The sequence below is a fragment of the Triticum aestivum genome, chromosome 5D, assembly GCF_018294505.1.
Source record: "Triticum aestivum cultivar Chinese Spring chromosome 5D, IWGSC CS RefSeq v2.1, whole genome shotgun sequence".
In the NCBI taxonomy this organism is placed as follows: domain Eukaryota; kingdom Viridiplantae; phylum Streptophyta; class Magnoliopsida; order Poales; family Poaceae; genus Triticum; species Triticum aestivum.
In genome coordinates this window covers 78,170,622-78,187,378 of record NC_057808.1, presented here as the reverse complement: position 1 = coordinate 78,187,378, position 16,757 = coordinate 78,170,622, and the positions used below count along the sequence as shown (strand labels likewise).

General features: G+C 45.9%; 1 protein-coding gene across 1 annotated transcript; it reads right to left on the bottom strand.

Annotated features, from left to right (window-relative positions):
* Positions 1-1,303: 1,303 nt before the first annotated feature.
* Positions 1,304-5,856, bottom strand: LOC123119566 (B3 domain-containing protein LOC_Os12g40080). The gene is made up of 8 exons (XM_044539420.1): positions 4,925-5,856; positions 4,216-4,402; positions 3,649-4,122; positions 3,133-3,547; positions 2,846-3,045; positions 2,443-2,704; positions 1,984-2,225; positions 1,304-1,849 (listed from the first exon to the last, which is right to left on the bottom strand). Exons 1-8 carry the CDS (start codon positions 5,131-5,133, stop codon positions 1,574-1,576), a joined length of 2,265 nt encoding a protein of 754 aa, XP_044395355.1. The 5' UTR covers positions 5,134-5,856; the 3' UTR covers positions 1,304-1,573.
* Positions 5,857-16,757: the final 10,901 nt, after the last annotated feature.

Genomic DNA, 16,757 nt, shown 5'->3' with positions numbered 1-16,757 from the left:
AAAATAGAGAAAAGGACAAAAATACAAAAAGCAGAAAACTGAAAATTAAAAGGAAAATTATTCATGATTTCAAAAATAAAGTTCATGGATTCTAAAAATGTTCATGATTTCAAAAATTGTTCACGAATTTGAAATATGTTAATATAATTTAAAAGTAAAAATTGAAAATGAAAAGAAAAAACGAAAAATAGAGAAGATGACAAAAAATTACAAAAAGCAGAAAACTGAAAAAAGAAGAAGAAAAAGGTAAACCAGTCTTGGAAAGTGCTGGAATCTTAAATTACCACGCCAATAAATGTCTTGGACTCATGGTTGCTTGGTGAATGAATGACTAAATTTGCATGGTAGTCCGACACCTCCATGGAGTACCAGGTACTAGCTAGGAGACTTAAATTTCTTTGACTGCGACGAAAAACAATCTCAGTTCACATGCGGTGTGCAGGTTTGATCGTGATATATCAGACCATCTTTCACCCAGCGCCTTACTTCACATTGTATATCTTCACATTAGAGTTCTAGGGAGGTCACCCAAACCCACCACTTTCCTCTTCTCGATTTCTCTTCATTTACCACCTTCTCATGTGATGTTCTCTAGTACAAGTCAAACTAAGATTAGAAGGATCTTTCTCTTACTATATGTATCCCGTTCCTTGCATGTTTGTCAAACATACATCTGCTTAGGGATTAGAGGGTTCGGGAATACATCTAGGCTTTATGGTTTGAATGTCCACTAGAAGAGCTTCTTGCTATACAGACTGTTAGTTCAATCTTGTGGTATGTCTGTGTCCAAATGCAACTAGCATGATTCTGTATGATATGTCCGGGCCAAATGTGGATAGACCATTGATATGTTCAATCTTATGGTTATTCTTGCTGTTGACGTTGTGATTGGCCATTTTACCTAACAAATTTCTGAAATTGCGAAGCCCGGTATGTTTATGAATTGGAAATAACCATAAATACTAATTCTTACTTTGCAAAACCGGAGGAAAAAAATGCATGTCATTCATTGAACTTATGCATAGAAAAGGAATAAAAAGATTTCCAGAGGCAGGCATCAGCTTAAGTTATCGCAGACATTTGCAACTGCGCGCTTCATATCATCACAGGTCTAACAAAAGCCACAACAGAATAACCAGAGCAGACGCGAGAACCATATCACTGCAACGAGCAATTAATTTCTCCTACTCGATCACCACTTGAAGAATCCACACAAGAACGCGCGAGTTAAAATCAACAATTTTTCGTCGTCGATTAGCTGAGACAAGCCCTTGAGTAACATATGCACAGTCAACTGGGACTAACTGGGAATTCACTTAGATTTAATAAAATTTCAGTCAACTGAGCTTCGATTGAAGAAAATTTCAGTGGAGTAAGTGCTATATGCGTATGGCTACAAGCGGTGAAATACTCCTCTCTCGGTTCTGAAGTCATAGCCGTGGCAGATGAATCAGGATGAACATTCACACGGCACGGCTTCACAACTAGTTCTACTGGTACACAAGCTACTCTCAGTTCATTTATTCTACTAGTACAAATTAAGGAGGATGCAACTAGGCTGGAACCTAGATAGTTAGTCCAGCAGAACAAACCTGCCATCGACCTTGGTGAACACGTGGACAATCATCATCGCCTTACTCACGCCCTTAATCAGCTCGAAGACGCAGACGTGGCCCTCACGCAGCTTGTTGTCTCGGACGAACTTGGTCCAGGAACTGTAGCTGAAACCCTGTTTTTCCGGGTGGTAGTAGTACCTCGCACACCACGTCTCACTCCGGTTGGGCCTCAGGAGCAGGATGTCATGCGACCTCTCCACGAGATGCTTAGCTGCAAACTTCTCGGGGAAGGTCTGCATATATAGTACATAACATAAGCTATTAGTACAGAAAGCTTTGTCGCAGACGGTTCAAAAAGTCTATCAAAGATTGTTATCTAAACCATCTAGGTATTCCAGTCTGTGATTAGTCGAACAACTGAACTGACCAGCAAGTTGTTCTTGATTCTAACTTGATTCTTCCCCAGGATGGTGACGTATACCACATTGCCCTGTTGGATCAACGCTGACCTGAATATCTCCTCTAGCTCCTCGCCATTCAGGCCCTTGGCATACTTTGAGTAGTAGTAGTTGGACTTGGACTCAGCATGTTTATGGTCACTCTCAGCTTCCTTGATCGCCTTGCCCTTAACAGGATAATCGCACTTGTTTTGAGATTCGGGCTCTTTCCCTGTAAAAACACAAACAAATGGGCATTCCATAATGATCCGGTACAGAGACACTAGCTCAGTATTGATTCCATGCTGTCTCAGGTTTAAGCGTTGCTGGCTATTAAAGAAAAGAACTCTATTTCTAAGCTGACTTATACATTCTTATCTCTAAGTTGGTGATCCTGAGCGTTGATTTTCCATGTCGTATGTGCAAGTATAAAATGTTCCCATACTCACCTTGTAGGTGATGACCTCCTTCAAGAGAATGAACAACCATTGTCATTTCACCAGCGCTTTTTGATACTTCGAATACACAAACATCACTTTCCCGCAACTCGTTGTGGAGAACGAAGCATGACCAGCCAGCAGAAAGCATGCCTGAACCATCAGTGGTAACCTTCAAATTGTCTAACCATATGTTGCTCTTACGAGGATGGCAGAGTGTGATGAATTGGTCTTCATGTGGAAGGTATTTGGCAGCATAATCCTTGCAGATTACCTGTTAGAGATGAATGAATCATCTGGCTTTCAAATTATCGAAGATTATAATTTACGGAGAGCTACTATAATTTTCAGCCAACATTAAAGAACAAATTTTGCAGGAGTCTCACTGAATCTGTAGAGTATACTCCATACGTACCAGAGATCCAGACAAACTTGTCTTGTTCATGGCTGTGATGTAAAATGGAATTACAGGCCTAATTTTCTTCACAAGTGTGTCGATTTGTGCCTTCTGAGCTGTAGTCAGATTGCACCCTGTTGCTAGGACATACCGAGGCTCGGTGGTTTCTGGAGGGCCGCTTGAATTCATGGTGTCCTCCGGAGATGTGACACCTTCAGCTGCACAACGCCGATCATCAAGACATCAGTGAGTAACTACAGAATAGATACCAAGGAAAATGTACATGAAACCCTTCAATTCTTTACCTGATTTCGGTGAAGGAGAGTCCAACAGAGTCATCTTTTTAGTTTTCCTAGGGTTGTTATCACGCGATCCGCCGTCTCGACGCCTTGTTTCCTTCAGGAATAACTGATCATGAGATATACCCCCTTTTTGTACATTAGGAGTGTGGTTCATAACAATGCGGAATAATTCTTTCTCACAACCACTTGGGTCAAATATTAGGACTCTAAAGTGAGAGTTTCCAGTGTAACTGAACACCAGCAAGTCATGCTCTTTTAGTTCATAAGCACTGGCAAATGCTGCCCATCCAGATCTAAGGGTTATCTTGTTCAGATCATTGGTAACCTGAATGTTGTATACATTTCCATCAGGAGCTTCTAGCTTCATAACTTTAGAGATCCTGCCTCTGAAATTGTTCACAAATTTCTCTGGTATGTTCTGCAAAAACAAACAACAAAACAATCAGCAAATTACATATGTTGATCAAGAAGATATTTCATCAGGACGGCCGGAAGGGCATTGATCATCCAGGGTCTTACCATTTCGTGAAGGAAATCGCCAACCATGAACCTCAAGAAATGCTTCTGCCTATCATCCATGTGATGCCAGTAGAAATGCACATCGCAGTGCTCGCACCTTCGATGAGACTCACTGTTGCTTGATCCACCATTCTGGCATCGTTTTTCACCCAGTAGCGATCGATCAAGACGAGTGTCTTTTTCTTGGGCATTAGGACCGCAGTTCATGAGAACGTGGAACACTTCCTTCTCACAGCAACTTGCAAAATCAAATATCAGAACTTTGAAGTGAGAATCCCCGATGTACCTGAAGACCAGGAAGTAGCCCGCTTTTAGTTCGTAAAATCTGACAAATACCCCCCATCCAGACCCGAGGACTATCTTGTTTAGATCCTTGATAGCCTGAACATTGTATATGTTTCCATCAGGAGCTTCTAGCTTGATAACTTCAGAGATCTGACCTTTGAAATTCTGCACAAACTTCTGTGGAATGGCCTGCAGGAACAAGAAAACAACAAAATTATCATTCTGAGACTGGATAGCATTCCATCCGAAGGAGAGAAAGGGTATCGATGCACCAGGACTTGCCATTTTTTCTTGGAAATTGCCAACCATGCACTTGAAGAAATACTTCTGGGTATCATCCATATGACACCAATAATAATGTGCATCGCAGCCCTCACATCTTTGAAAGGATTTGCTGCTGATGCTGTGACCACTCCTGTTATCTTGCTCATGGTCTTGATCCGGCGCCATGACAAATGTAATTAAAATTCTGGGGAGTCAAGGGAACAAGATACATCAGCTTAAAATTTGAAGATGTAGTAGTGTGTGTTATTATGAGCAGTCTGTTCCAACCTCACATGGATGCATATATTTGATGTCAGATAAATCAAAGAAAGGTGTCCAATACTGGAGCAAGTTTTTTTCAGGACAAACAGAAAGTAAAGTATGCACTTCAGTCGATCTATAGATTTAGCAAGTTTATGATCTACTAGTAGAAAGACAAGAACCTCTCTTATCTTTGCAAACAGCCAGTACTTCTTTCAGAGTAAAACAGGAAGATGTAGTAATATGTGTTAATATCATCAGTATGTTCTAACTTCACAAGGATGCACATATTTCATGCCTAATAAATGACAGAAAAATGTCTAAACTAGAGCCGTTTTTATTTCAGAACAAATAGAACATAAGGTATGCACTTTAGGTTCCTGTGTGCCATCATAAACATGATCTTAAGCTGCAGCAAGTTTGTGCTCTAAGGATGTAGAGAGTAGAAAGACCAGAAGGCTCTTACCTTTGCCAAGAGCCAATACTTCGGCAGAGAAGCAGCCAGAATGCCAACGACGCCCAAGCCCAGAGGAAAAGGGCATACATATATATGCAGATACACACCATACCAGCTGATATTGTGGGCCTTGTTCTTGCAGTGCCATCATATCTTCGGTTGAAAAATGAGTCCCACTTGAAAAGTTTGTTCAGTAGATGTAGATGAAAGCATGACATGGTTCCAACAGAGAACTTTTGGAATCTGAGCAGAAGGAATCTACTGAGATATGCTAGGATCAGTTTTTTCCCCCTTCTTTTAGCAATTCCAAGGAGTAAAGACCCAGTGAGTGTTGGAGTACAGGTTAGATTCTGTCAGCATCTTTGGTGCAGCCGAGACTCCATAGCAAAAACGACAACATGGATCAAAACAAGGATGTTACAAGAAATTCTACATTGTAGCTTCAGTGCCACTGTTTCCATATTAGCTCAAAATGTACATCATTTATCACTCCAAAGAACAGAACAGCAAATAACAAACAGAGTAGAAACTTGACCTGGATTGAACCCTATTGTTCTATCTGGAACACTATGAAGAAAGGGAGAAGATTTAACTTTACAGTGTCGAATCGAGTGAACAGAGCAGGACACCACTCATCTGCTGTGGCAGAGCAAGCCGGGTCTAATCAGCAAGAATCTTTCAGGGATGCTCTCGTTGCTAAAAAAGATAAGATCCGCCCGCCGCCTCCTGCCAGCGCCGGTATCGGCCTCGGATAACCCAGCGCCAGCGTGACGGGGGCCCCTTCGGATTCGGTGCGGCGCCGCTTCGATGAGGGCGACTCCGCTGCCACAGCGGCGGTAAAGGCCGGCGGGCTGCTCCAGGGCCCTGTACAGGGTACGGTACGGACGTAGTAGGAGTATGGTCGGTTCGTACGCGTACGATAGACCAGGTGCTCATGGTAACTAACTTTGGAAATAAACGGATCGTTTTTCTCTCCTCCCTGGCGGCTTGTCGGGGCATGAACCCCGAGCAGGAACGGAACTCAGATGCTTTTCAAAAACATCGGGCTTAGCATCGCTTCTCAATCCGGCTTGCATTTGATCGGGTCGCCCAGCCCGGCCAAGTCCCTCAATCTGGTCAGAACGACAACCTGGTCTCAACGTCTGATGCAAGACGGCCGAACCCAGCACATCAAGACTTCTTTAACAAGCCAGCTCTTCTATGACGTGTTCTTCAACCCGGCCATGGGTCAGTTTCTGTTCCATCCCAGCCGTACGATGGGATAAGTCTCCATTCAAGAATAAGCAAGGTGACAGTGCCCACCAACTCTTCTGATCAGCCGAGGCGTGGCAACAGTGCTCCACCTACCAGGGCTGGCGTGGCTACAGTGCACCCGTCGTCACTGCTGACGCCAGCGGGCAGCGACCTGGCGGTGCGCCACTGTAGCGGACTCAACCCGGCCACTTCGTGACGACCGACAAGACGCAAACAGTGCCCCTGGCGCACGGGGTCTGCGTCCGGAGAACCCGGCAAGCCCTGGCACCCGGCGAGTCCCAGCGCCGGCTCCCAGGACAATGACAACCCGGCCCCACGGCCTTATAACTTTATCATTGTAACTCTGGGGGTTGACCTATAAAACCCCCAGGAGCCCTCATGTACACGGGCAGAGCCACCGCATGCACACCACACACGATCAGACTAGCCACACCCACACATAAGGAGAGGGAGCAGCCTAAGCCTTGGCCTGCCCTCCTTCTTCCTCCATACAACTCCAAGAGCAGCTTTGTATTGATACATATAAACCAAACTCGGCAGGACTAGAGGTGTTATCTCTCCGGAGAGCCCCGAACTTGGGTATGTCTTGCGTCCCACGCTCACTCATGCCGACCTCGCCTATGGAGCCCACCGGTGCCCTCGAGCCTCCTCCTCTCTTTAGCCATCCCTTGGATCTGCCGTGCGCCCACCACGACAGTTGGCGCCCACCGTGGGGAAGCTCGAGGTCCCGGCCGGAGATATGTTTCAGACGGGGCTCCTCTCCGACTCCGACGAGCCCGTCACGCTGGCAGACGACGCCATCGGCGCGCTCGCCGCCTCCTTCGCCGCGCTGCGCATCTCCGATGCGCCCACAGCCGATGAGTACCCCAGCGGGGTGCTTGACATCTCCGACTCCCCCATTTCCCTCGACGACGGCGCTCCCACCAGGGCGATGGGCCTTTGCATGGAGGTATTCGTCACCGACACCGACGCCTCTTCTTCGTCCAGCGCGGCGAGGAAGGCCGCCGAAGCCAGGGCCGCAGCGGATTGCGCCAACGCGCCCAACCCGTTGCGTGCCACGATGCAGAGCCTTCGCGTCCTGATCGCCACCGATGTCGACGCCTCCAACGTCGCCAAGACTCAGGCTCGGCTCGAGGAAGACCACCAGCGCTTGCTGGACTTGTCCGAGATGCTCGCTGCCACGCAGCGCCGCCTGGACTCCGCTCACCTGGAGTGCAACGCCGCCTACGGTTTCACGCCTGCCACGGCCGAGCCAAGCCGGTCGCCAACGTGTGGGCCCAGGGCAGCGCGATCGGCCGCGCCTTCGGCGCAATCCCTCCCGTCTACGAGACCCTCGTGAAGAATATGTGTGTCGCCCAGGCGGCCGCAGTCGGCCTGGACCAGCTCGCCGGCGATGAGCTGAAGGACCGCCTGAAGCGGGTAAATGACCTCCTCGACACGGCCAACGAGCAGCAGGACCGCCTCAACCAGCTAACCAAGCCGACGGGATCCGGCTCGCACCACACCGACGGTCCCGAGGACCAGCAGAACACGTCGTCTTCGCCACCCGCCGAAGCGCACTCCGGGCTCACCCGGACCCGGCGCAACCGTGCTCCGAAGACTGCTGGCGGCTTGGGCGACGAGCCGGCCCTGGAAGACCGGCGCCCGCGTGATCCTCCCCTGCAACCCGGCCGACGTCCGGCTTCTGCCGACCCGCCCCCCCCGCGGCGCGGTCGCCAGCCTGCTAGGTCCACGCGCCATCGATGACACCGACACTCGCCACCGCCTCGACTAGCTCGCCCTCTCCCTCGAGCTGGAGGAGAACAACGCCGTCGGGCCGGCTTGCTTCGGTCCACGCATCCGGTATGAGCCCTTCCACAAAGGGTTCACGCTCCCCCGCGACACCCCCAAGCACAACGGCACCGTCAAGCCGGAGGACTAACTCATCGACTACACCACCGCCATCGGCATCACGGGCGGCAACAACCGTCTCGTCGTGCACTACGCTCCGCTCATGCTCCAGGGTTCGGCCCACACGTGGTTGAACAGCCTGCCGGCGGGCAGCATCAACGCGTGGGTCGACTTCGAGCAGGCCTTCGTACGCAACTTCACCGGCACCTACAAGCGACCCGGTCGCCCCAGCCAGCTCGCCATGTGCGTGCAGGGGCCGACGGAGACCGGTCGCGAGTACCTCGCACGTTGGACCGAGCTTCGGAACAGCTACGAGGGCGTCCATGAGGTCCAGGCTATCCAATACTTCGTCAGCGGGTGCCGGGATGGCACCCTCCTCAAGCACAAGCTCTTGCGCTCCGAGCCGGCCACCATGGCCGCGCTCATGGTGACGGCGGACAAGTACACCAACGCCGACTCCACCATGAAGATCCAGGTGGCGCTGGACGAAGCCGACAAGGCGAAGCCGGTTCCTCCTCCCAAGCCGACTGGCGAAAGCAGCCGGCAACAGAACAACCAGCAGAACAACAAGCGCAAGGCCGACCAGCCGGCTCAGCGCTATGACCACCGGCTCGTCGCGGCCGCCGAACAGGCACCTGCGGCCGAGCCGGCCACCAAACGCTGGCAGACCGGCAAGATGACGTAGCAACCGGCCATGAGCTTCCAGAAGATGCTCGACGCTCCCTGCAAGCACCACAGCGGCGCGAGGCCATCCACGCACATGCTCCGGCAGTGTGCCGTCACCAAGCGCATCATGAGGGGCGACATCCCGCCTCCTCTGGCTTCGGCTCCGGCAGTGGTGCTGCCGCCTCCGCCTCCTGCTCCCCCACCCCCGGCTGGCGGCGCGATGCACGATGACGTCTACCCCGACCATAACGCGACCTACGTCGTCTTCACCAGCCTCGGCGACGACGAACGTAGCGAGCGCCTGCTCTGGTAGGAGGTGAACACCGTCATCCCGGCCAAGCCGGAGTACATGCATTGGTCGGAGCACCCGGTCACCTGGACCAGGGAAGACCACCCGGCCGTCATGCTGAATCCCCCACTACGCCTATCTGAAAATGAAGTTGTCGGGTCTGAAGGGCCTCATTGCCATCTCCGGCGACTACCGCAAGTCCCTGGAATGTGCCCGAGACGGCGCCAGATTGGCCGAGTCACTGGTCATAGCCGAGGAGCGGCACCAGCTCGACCGGATCGTCGCGCTGGCCAACGAGACACAGGCCATGCCGGCTTCGGCCAAGGATCCGGCCAACAAAGCCTCGTTCCAGCCCTCCAAGGCGACCAAGAAGGTCAAGCTGAACCCGGAAGACCCCAACTGCAGCAAGTACGTTGTCGTGGGCACCCGCCTCGACAACAAATAGGAAGGCGAGCTCGTCGACTTCCTCCGTGAGAATCGAGATATCTTTGCATGGAACCCAAAGGACATGCCGGGTATTCCGAGGAAGTACGCCGAGCACAAACTCCATGTCCGCAAGGACGCCAAGCCTGTCCTCCAGCCCCTACGTCGTTTCTCTGAAGAGAAGAGAAGAACCATCGATGGAGTAGTTTACAATGGTGAACATCTCTATATTGATCATATCTACTATACGATTCACGTTCGACCTTTCAGTCTCAGTGTTTCGAGGCCATATCTGCATATGCTAGGCTCGTCAAGTTTAACCCGAGTATTCTGCATGTGCAAAACTGTCTTACACCCGTTGTATGTGAACGTAGAGCTTATCACACCCAATCATCACGTGGTGTCTCGGCACGACGAACTGTAGCAACGGTGCATACTCAGGGAGAACACTTATACCTTGAAATTTAGTGAGGGATCATCTTATAATGCTACCGCCGTACTAAGCAAAATAAGGTGCATAAAAATATAAACATCACATGCAATCAAAATATGTGACATGATATGGCCATCATCATCTTGTGCCTTTGATCTCCATCTCCAAAGCACCGTCATGATATCCATCGTCACCGGCTTGACACCTTGATCTCCATCGTAGCGTCGTTGTCGTCTCGCCAAATATTGCTTCTACGACTATCGCTACCGCATAGTGATAAAGTAAAGCAATTACATGGCGATTGCATTTCATACAATAAAGAAACAACCATAAGGCTCCTGCCAGTTGCCGATATCTTTTAAAAAACATGATCATCTCATACAGTAACTTATATCACATCATGTCTTAACCATATCATATCACAACATGCCCTGCAAAAACAAGTTAGACGTCCTCTACTTTGTTTTTGCAAGTTTTACGTGGCTACTACGGGCTTTTAGCAAGAACCTTTCTTACCTACACATCGAAACCACAACGATTTTTCGTCAAGTGTGATGTTTTAACCTTCAACAAGGACCGGCCGTAGTCAAATTCGATTCAACTAAAGTTGGAGAAACAGACACCCGCCAGCCACCTTTATTCAAAGCAAGTTGCATGTCTGTCGGTGGAACCATCTCATGAACGTGGTCATGTAAGGTTGGTCCAGGCCGCTTCATCCAACAATACCGCCGAATCAAAATAAGACGTTGGTGGTAAGCATTATGACTATTATCGCCCACAACTCTTTGTGTTCTACTCGTGCATATCATCTACGCATAGACCTGGCTCGGATGCCACTGTTGGGGAACGTAGCATGCAATTTGAAAAAAAAAATCCTACGCTCACGCAAGATCTATCTAGGAGATGCATAGCAACGAGAGGGGGAGTGTGTGTCCACGTACCATCATAGATCGAAAGCGGAAGCGTTAGGTTAACGCGGTTGATGTAGTCGAACGTCTTCACGATCCAACCAATCTAGTACCGAACGTACGGCACCTCTGAGTTCATCACACATTCAGCTCGATGACGTCCCTTGAAATCTTGATCCAATAGAGGGTCAAGGGAGAGTTGCGTCATCACGACGGCGTGGTGACGGTGATGGTGATGTAGTCCGCGCAAGGCTTCGCCTAAGCACTACGTGAATATGACCGGAGGAGTAAACTGTGGAGAGAGATGACGCACACAGCTTGGAACAATTGTTGTGGCTCCAAGGGGTGCTCTGCCCATGTATATACAGGAGGGAGAGGGAGGAGGACGGCCCTAGGGGCGCGCCAAGAGGGGAGTCCTACTAGGACTCCACTCCTAGTAGGATTCACCCCCTTTTTTCCTTTCTCATGGAGGGGAAAGAGGAAGGGAGAGGGAAGAGGAGAAGGAAAGGGGGGGTGCCCCCCTCCCCTAGTCCAATTCGGACTCCCTATGGGAGGGTGATGTCTACTACACAACCTTCTTCTTGTAGACGTTGTTGGACCTCCAAGTGCAGAGGTTTGTAGGACAGTAGCAAATTTCCCTCAAGTGGATGACCTAAGGTTTATCAATCCGTGGGAGGCGTAGGATGAAGTTGGTCTCTCTCAAGCAACCCTGCAACCAAATAACAAAGAGTCTCTTGTGTCCCCAACACACCCAATACAATGGTAAATTGTATAGGTGCACTAGTTCGGCGAAGAAATGGTGATACAAGTGCAATATGGAATGTAGATATAGGTTTTTGTAATCTGAAAATATAAAACAGCAAGGTAACTAATGATAAAAGTGAGCGTAAACGGTATTGCAATGCTAGGAAACAAGGCCTAGGGTTCATACTTTCACTAGTGCAAGTTCTCTCAACAGTAATAGCATAATTTGATCATATAACAATCCCTGAACATGCAACAAAGAGTCACTCTAGAGTCACTAATAGCGGAGAATAAACGAAGAGATTATTGTAGGGTACGAAACCACCTCAAAGTTATTCTTTCTGATCGATCTATTCAAGAGTCCGTAGTAAAATAACACGAAGCTATTCTTTCCGTTCGATCTATCCTAGAGTTCATACTAGAATAACACCTTAAGACACAAATCAACCAAAACCCTAATGTCACCTAGATACTCCAATGTCACCTCAAGTATCCGTGGGTATGATTTTGCGATATGCATCACACAATCTCAGATTCATCTATTCAAACCAACACAAAGAACTTCAAAGAGTGCCTCAAAGTTTCTACCGGAGAGTCAAGACGAAAACGTGTGCCAACCCCTATGCATAGATTCCCAAGGTCACAGAACCCGCAAGTTGATCACCAAAACATATATCAAGTGAATCAATAGAATACCACATTGTCACCACGGGTATCCCACGCAGGACATACATCAAGTGTTCTCAAATCCTTAAAGACTCAATCCGATAAGATAACTTCGAAGAGAAAACTCAATCCATTACAAGAGAGTAGAGGGGAAGAAACATCATAAGATCCAACTATAATAGCAAAGCTCGCGATACATCAAGATCGTGCCAAATCAAGAACACGAGAGAGAGAGAGAGAGATAAAACACATAGCTACTAGTACATACCCTCAGCCCCGAGGGTAAACTACCCCCTCCTCTTCATGGAGAGCGTCGGGATGATGAAGATGGCCACCGGTGAGGGTTCCCCCCTCCGGCAGGGTGCTGGAACAAGGTCCCGATTGGTTTTTGGTGGTGACAAAGGCTTGTGGCAGCGGAACTCCCAATCTAGATTATGTTCTGGAAGTTTGGGTATATATAAGAGGTTTTGGCGTCGGGAACAAGTCAGGGGGGTCTCCGAGGCGGCCATGAGGTAGGGGGGCGCGCGCCCACCCTCGTGGGTGCCTCGGGACTCTTCTGGCCCATCTCCGATACTCCGTGGGCTTCTTCTGGTCCAAAAATAATCTCCGTGAAATTTCAGGTCAATTGGACTCTGTTTGGTTTTCCTTTTCTATGATACTCAAAAACAAGGAAAAAACATAAACTGGCACTGGGCTCTAGGTTAATAGGTTAGTCCCAAAAATCATTTAAAATAGCATATAAATGCATATAAAACATCCTAGATGGATAATATAATAGCATGGAACAATCAAAAATTATAGATACGTTGGAGACGTATCAAGCATCCCCAAGCTTAATTCCAGCTCTTCCTCGAGTAGGTAAATGATAAAAACAGAATTTTTGATGTGGAATGCCACCTAACATAATTTTCAACGTAATTCTCTTTATTGTGGCATGAATGTTCAGATCCGAAAGATTCAATACAAAAGTTTAATATTGACATAAAAATAATAATATTTCAAGCATACTAACCAAGCAATTATGTCTTCTCAAAATAACATAGCCAAAGAAAGCTCATCCCTACAAAATCATATAGTTTGGCCATGCTTCATTTTCGTCACACAAAATGCTCCCATCATGCACAACACCGATGACAAGCCAAGCAATTGTTTCATACTTTAGTATTCTCAAACTTTTTCAACTTTCCCGCAATATATGAGCGCGAGCCATGGACATAGCACTATGGGTGGAATAGAATATGATGATGAAGGTTGTGTGGAGAAGACAAAAAAGGACAAAGTCTCACATTGATGCGGCTAATCAACAGGCTATGGAGATGCCCATCAATTGATGTCAATGCGAGGAGTAGGGATTGCCATGCAACGGATGCACTAGAGCTATAAATGTATGAAAGCTCAACAAAAGAAACTAAGTGGGTGTGCATCCAACTTGCTTGCTCACGAAGATCTAGGTCATTTGAGGAAGCCCATTGTTGGAATATATAAGCCATGTTCTATAATGAAAAATCCCCACTAGTATATGAAAGTGACAAAATAAAAGACTCTCTATCATGAAGATCATGGTGCTACTTTGAAGCACAAGTGTGGAAAAAGGATAGTAGCATTGTCCCTTCTATCTTTTTTTGGGCCTTCCCTTTTTTTATTTGGCCTTGCTTTTTTTAATCTTTTTTTTGAATGGGACAATTCTCTAATAATGATAATCATCACACTTCTATTTATTTACAACTCAAAGATTACAAATCGATACTAGAACAAGATATGACTCTATATGAGTGCCTCCGGTGGTGTACTGGGATGGGCAATGAATCATGAGTGACATGTATGAAAAATTATGCATGGTGGCTTTGCCACAAATACAATGTCAACTACATGATCATGCAACACAATATGACAATGATGAAGCGTGTCATAATAAACGGAACGGTGGAAAGTTGCATGGCAATATATCTCGGAATGGCTATGAAAATGCCATAATAGGTAGGTATGGTGGCTGTTTTGAGGAAGATATAAGGAGGTTTATGTGTGATAGAGCGTATAATATCACGGGGTTTGGATGCACTGGCGAAGTTTGCACCAACTCTCGAGGTGAGAAAGGGCAATGCACGATACCGAAGAGGCTAGCAATGATGGAAGGGTGAGAGTGCGTATAATCCATGAACTCAACATTAGTCATAAAGAACTCATATACTTATTGCAAAAATTTACAAGTCATCAAAACCAAGCACTACGCGCATGCTCCTAGGGGATAGATTGGTAGGAAAAGACCATCGCTCATCCCCGACTGACACTCATAAGGAGGACAATCAAAGAACACCTCATGCTTCAAATTTGTCACACAACATTTACCATACGTGCATGCTACGGGACTTGCAAACCTCAACACAAGTATTTCTCAAATTCACAATTACTCAACTAGCATGATTCTAATATCACCATCTTCAAATCTCAAAACAATTATCAAGTATCAAACTTCACATAGTATTCAATGCACTTTATATGAAAGTTTTTATTATACCCATCTTGGATGCCTATCATATTAGAACTAGTTTCATAACCAAAGAAAATTACCATGCTGTTTAGGACTCTCAAAATAATATAAGTAAAGCATGAGAGTTCATCTATTTCTTCAAAATAAAACCACCGTCGTGCTCTACAAGGATATAAGTGAAGCACTAGAGCAAATGACAAACTACTCCAAAAGATATAAGTGAAGATCAATGAGTAGTTGAATAATTATGTAAATATGTGAAGACTCTCTAACATTTAAGAATTTCAGATCTTGGTATTTTATTCAAACATCAAGCAAAACAAAAGAAAATAAAATTACGCTCCAAGCAAAACACATATCATGTAGTAAATAAAAATATAGCTCCAAGTAAAGTTACCGATGAACGAAGACGAAAGAGGGGATGCCTTCCGGGGCATCCCCAAGCTTAGGCTGTTGGTTGTCCTTGAATATTACCTTGGGGTGCCTTGGGCATCCCCCAGCTTAGGCTCTTGCCACTTCTTATTCCATAGTCCATTGAATCTTTACCCAAAACTTGAAAACTTCACAACACAAAACTCAACAGAAAACTCGTAAGCTTCGTTAGTATAAGAAAATAAAACCACCACTTAGGTACTGTTGTGAAATCATTCTAAATTCATATTGGTGTAATATCTACTGTATTCCAACTTCTCTATGGTTCATACCCTCCGATACTACTCATAGATTCATCAAAATAAGCAAACAACACAATGAAAACAGAATCTGTCAAAAACAGAACAGTCTGTTGTAATCTGTATCAAACGTATACTTCTGGAACTCCACAAATTCTGAAATAAATTTTTGGACCTGAGGAATTTGTCTATTAATCATATGAAAAAATAATTAACCTAAAATCACTCTCCAGTAAAAAATGGCAGCTAATCTCATGAGCGCTAAAGTTTCTATTTTTTACAGCAAGATCATAAAGACTTCACCCAAGTCATCCCAAAGGTTCTACTTGGCACAAACACTAATTAAAACATAAAACCACATCTAAACAGAGGCTAGATGAATTATTTATTACTAAACAGGAGCAAAAGCAAAGAACAAAAATAAAATTGGGTTGCCTCCCAACAAGCGCTAATGTTTAACGCCCCTAGCTAGGCATGATGATTTCAATGATGCTCACATGAAGGATAAGAATTGAAACATAAAGAGATCATCATGAAGAATATGACTAGCACATTTAAGTCTAACCCACTTCCTATGCATAGGGATTTTGTGAGCAAACAGCTTATGGGAACAATAATCAACTAGCATGGGAAGACAAAACAAGCATAACTTCGAAACTTTAAGCACATAGAGAGGAAACTTGATATTATTGGAATTCCTACAAGCATATGTTCCTCCCTCATAATAATTTTCAGTAGCATCATGAATGAATTCAAGAATATAACCATCACATAAAGCATTCTTTTCATGATCTACAAGCATAGAAAATTTACTACTCTCCACATAAGCAAAATTCTTCTCATTCGGAATAGTGGGAGTATCATAAGAAACTCGAATACTATGAATTGTTTCCATATTAAAAGAGTAATGTTTAGAAAAAGGGTAATCATAATCATGAAAAGTTTTAATATAATCATCACTACTTTTTATAGCATAAGTGTCATCACAATAATCATCATAAGTAGCAACTTTATTCTCATCATAATCAATTGAAACCTCTTCCAAGATAGTGGAATCATTACTAAATAAAGTCATGACCTCTCCAAATCCACTTTCATAATTGTCACAATAAGATTCAACACCCTCCAAAATAGTGGGATCATCACTTCCTAAAGTTGACACTCTTCCAAACCCACTTTCATCAATATAACCATCATAAATAGGAGGCATGCTATCATCATGATAAATTTGCATATCAAAACTTGGGAGGTTAAACATATCATCTTCATAAAACATAGCATCCCCAAGCTTGGGACAATCCTTAATTGCAGAAAATAAATTCTCAAAATTGTCATTCTCATCAAACATGGCATCCCCAAGCTTGGGCCTTTTCATATCATAAGCATAATCATTCTCATCATTAATAGTAT

Bases quoted from the DNA above. Each gene is read 5' to 3' on its own strand.
- LOC123119566 (XM_044539420.1), bottom strand. From the start codon at position 5,133: ATGTCATGCTTTCATCTACATCTACTGAACAAACTTTTCAAGTGGGAC. The intron at 3,046-3,132 runs GTAAAGAATTGA...GGCGTTGTGCAG, and splicing joins CTCTCCTTCACCGAAATCAG to CTGAAGGTGTCACATCTCCG. The intron at 1,850-1,983 runs GTCAGTTCAGTT...CTATATATGCAG, and splicing joins GAATCAAGAACAACTTGCTG to ACCTTCCCCGAGAAGTTTGC.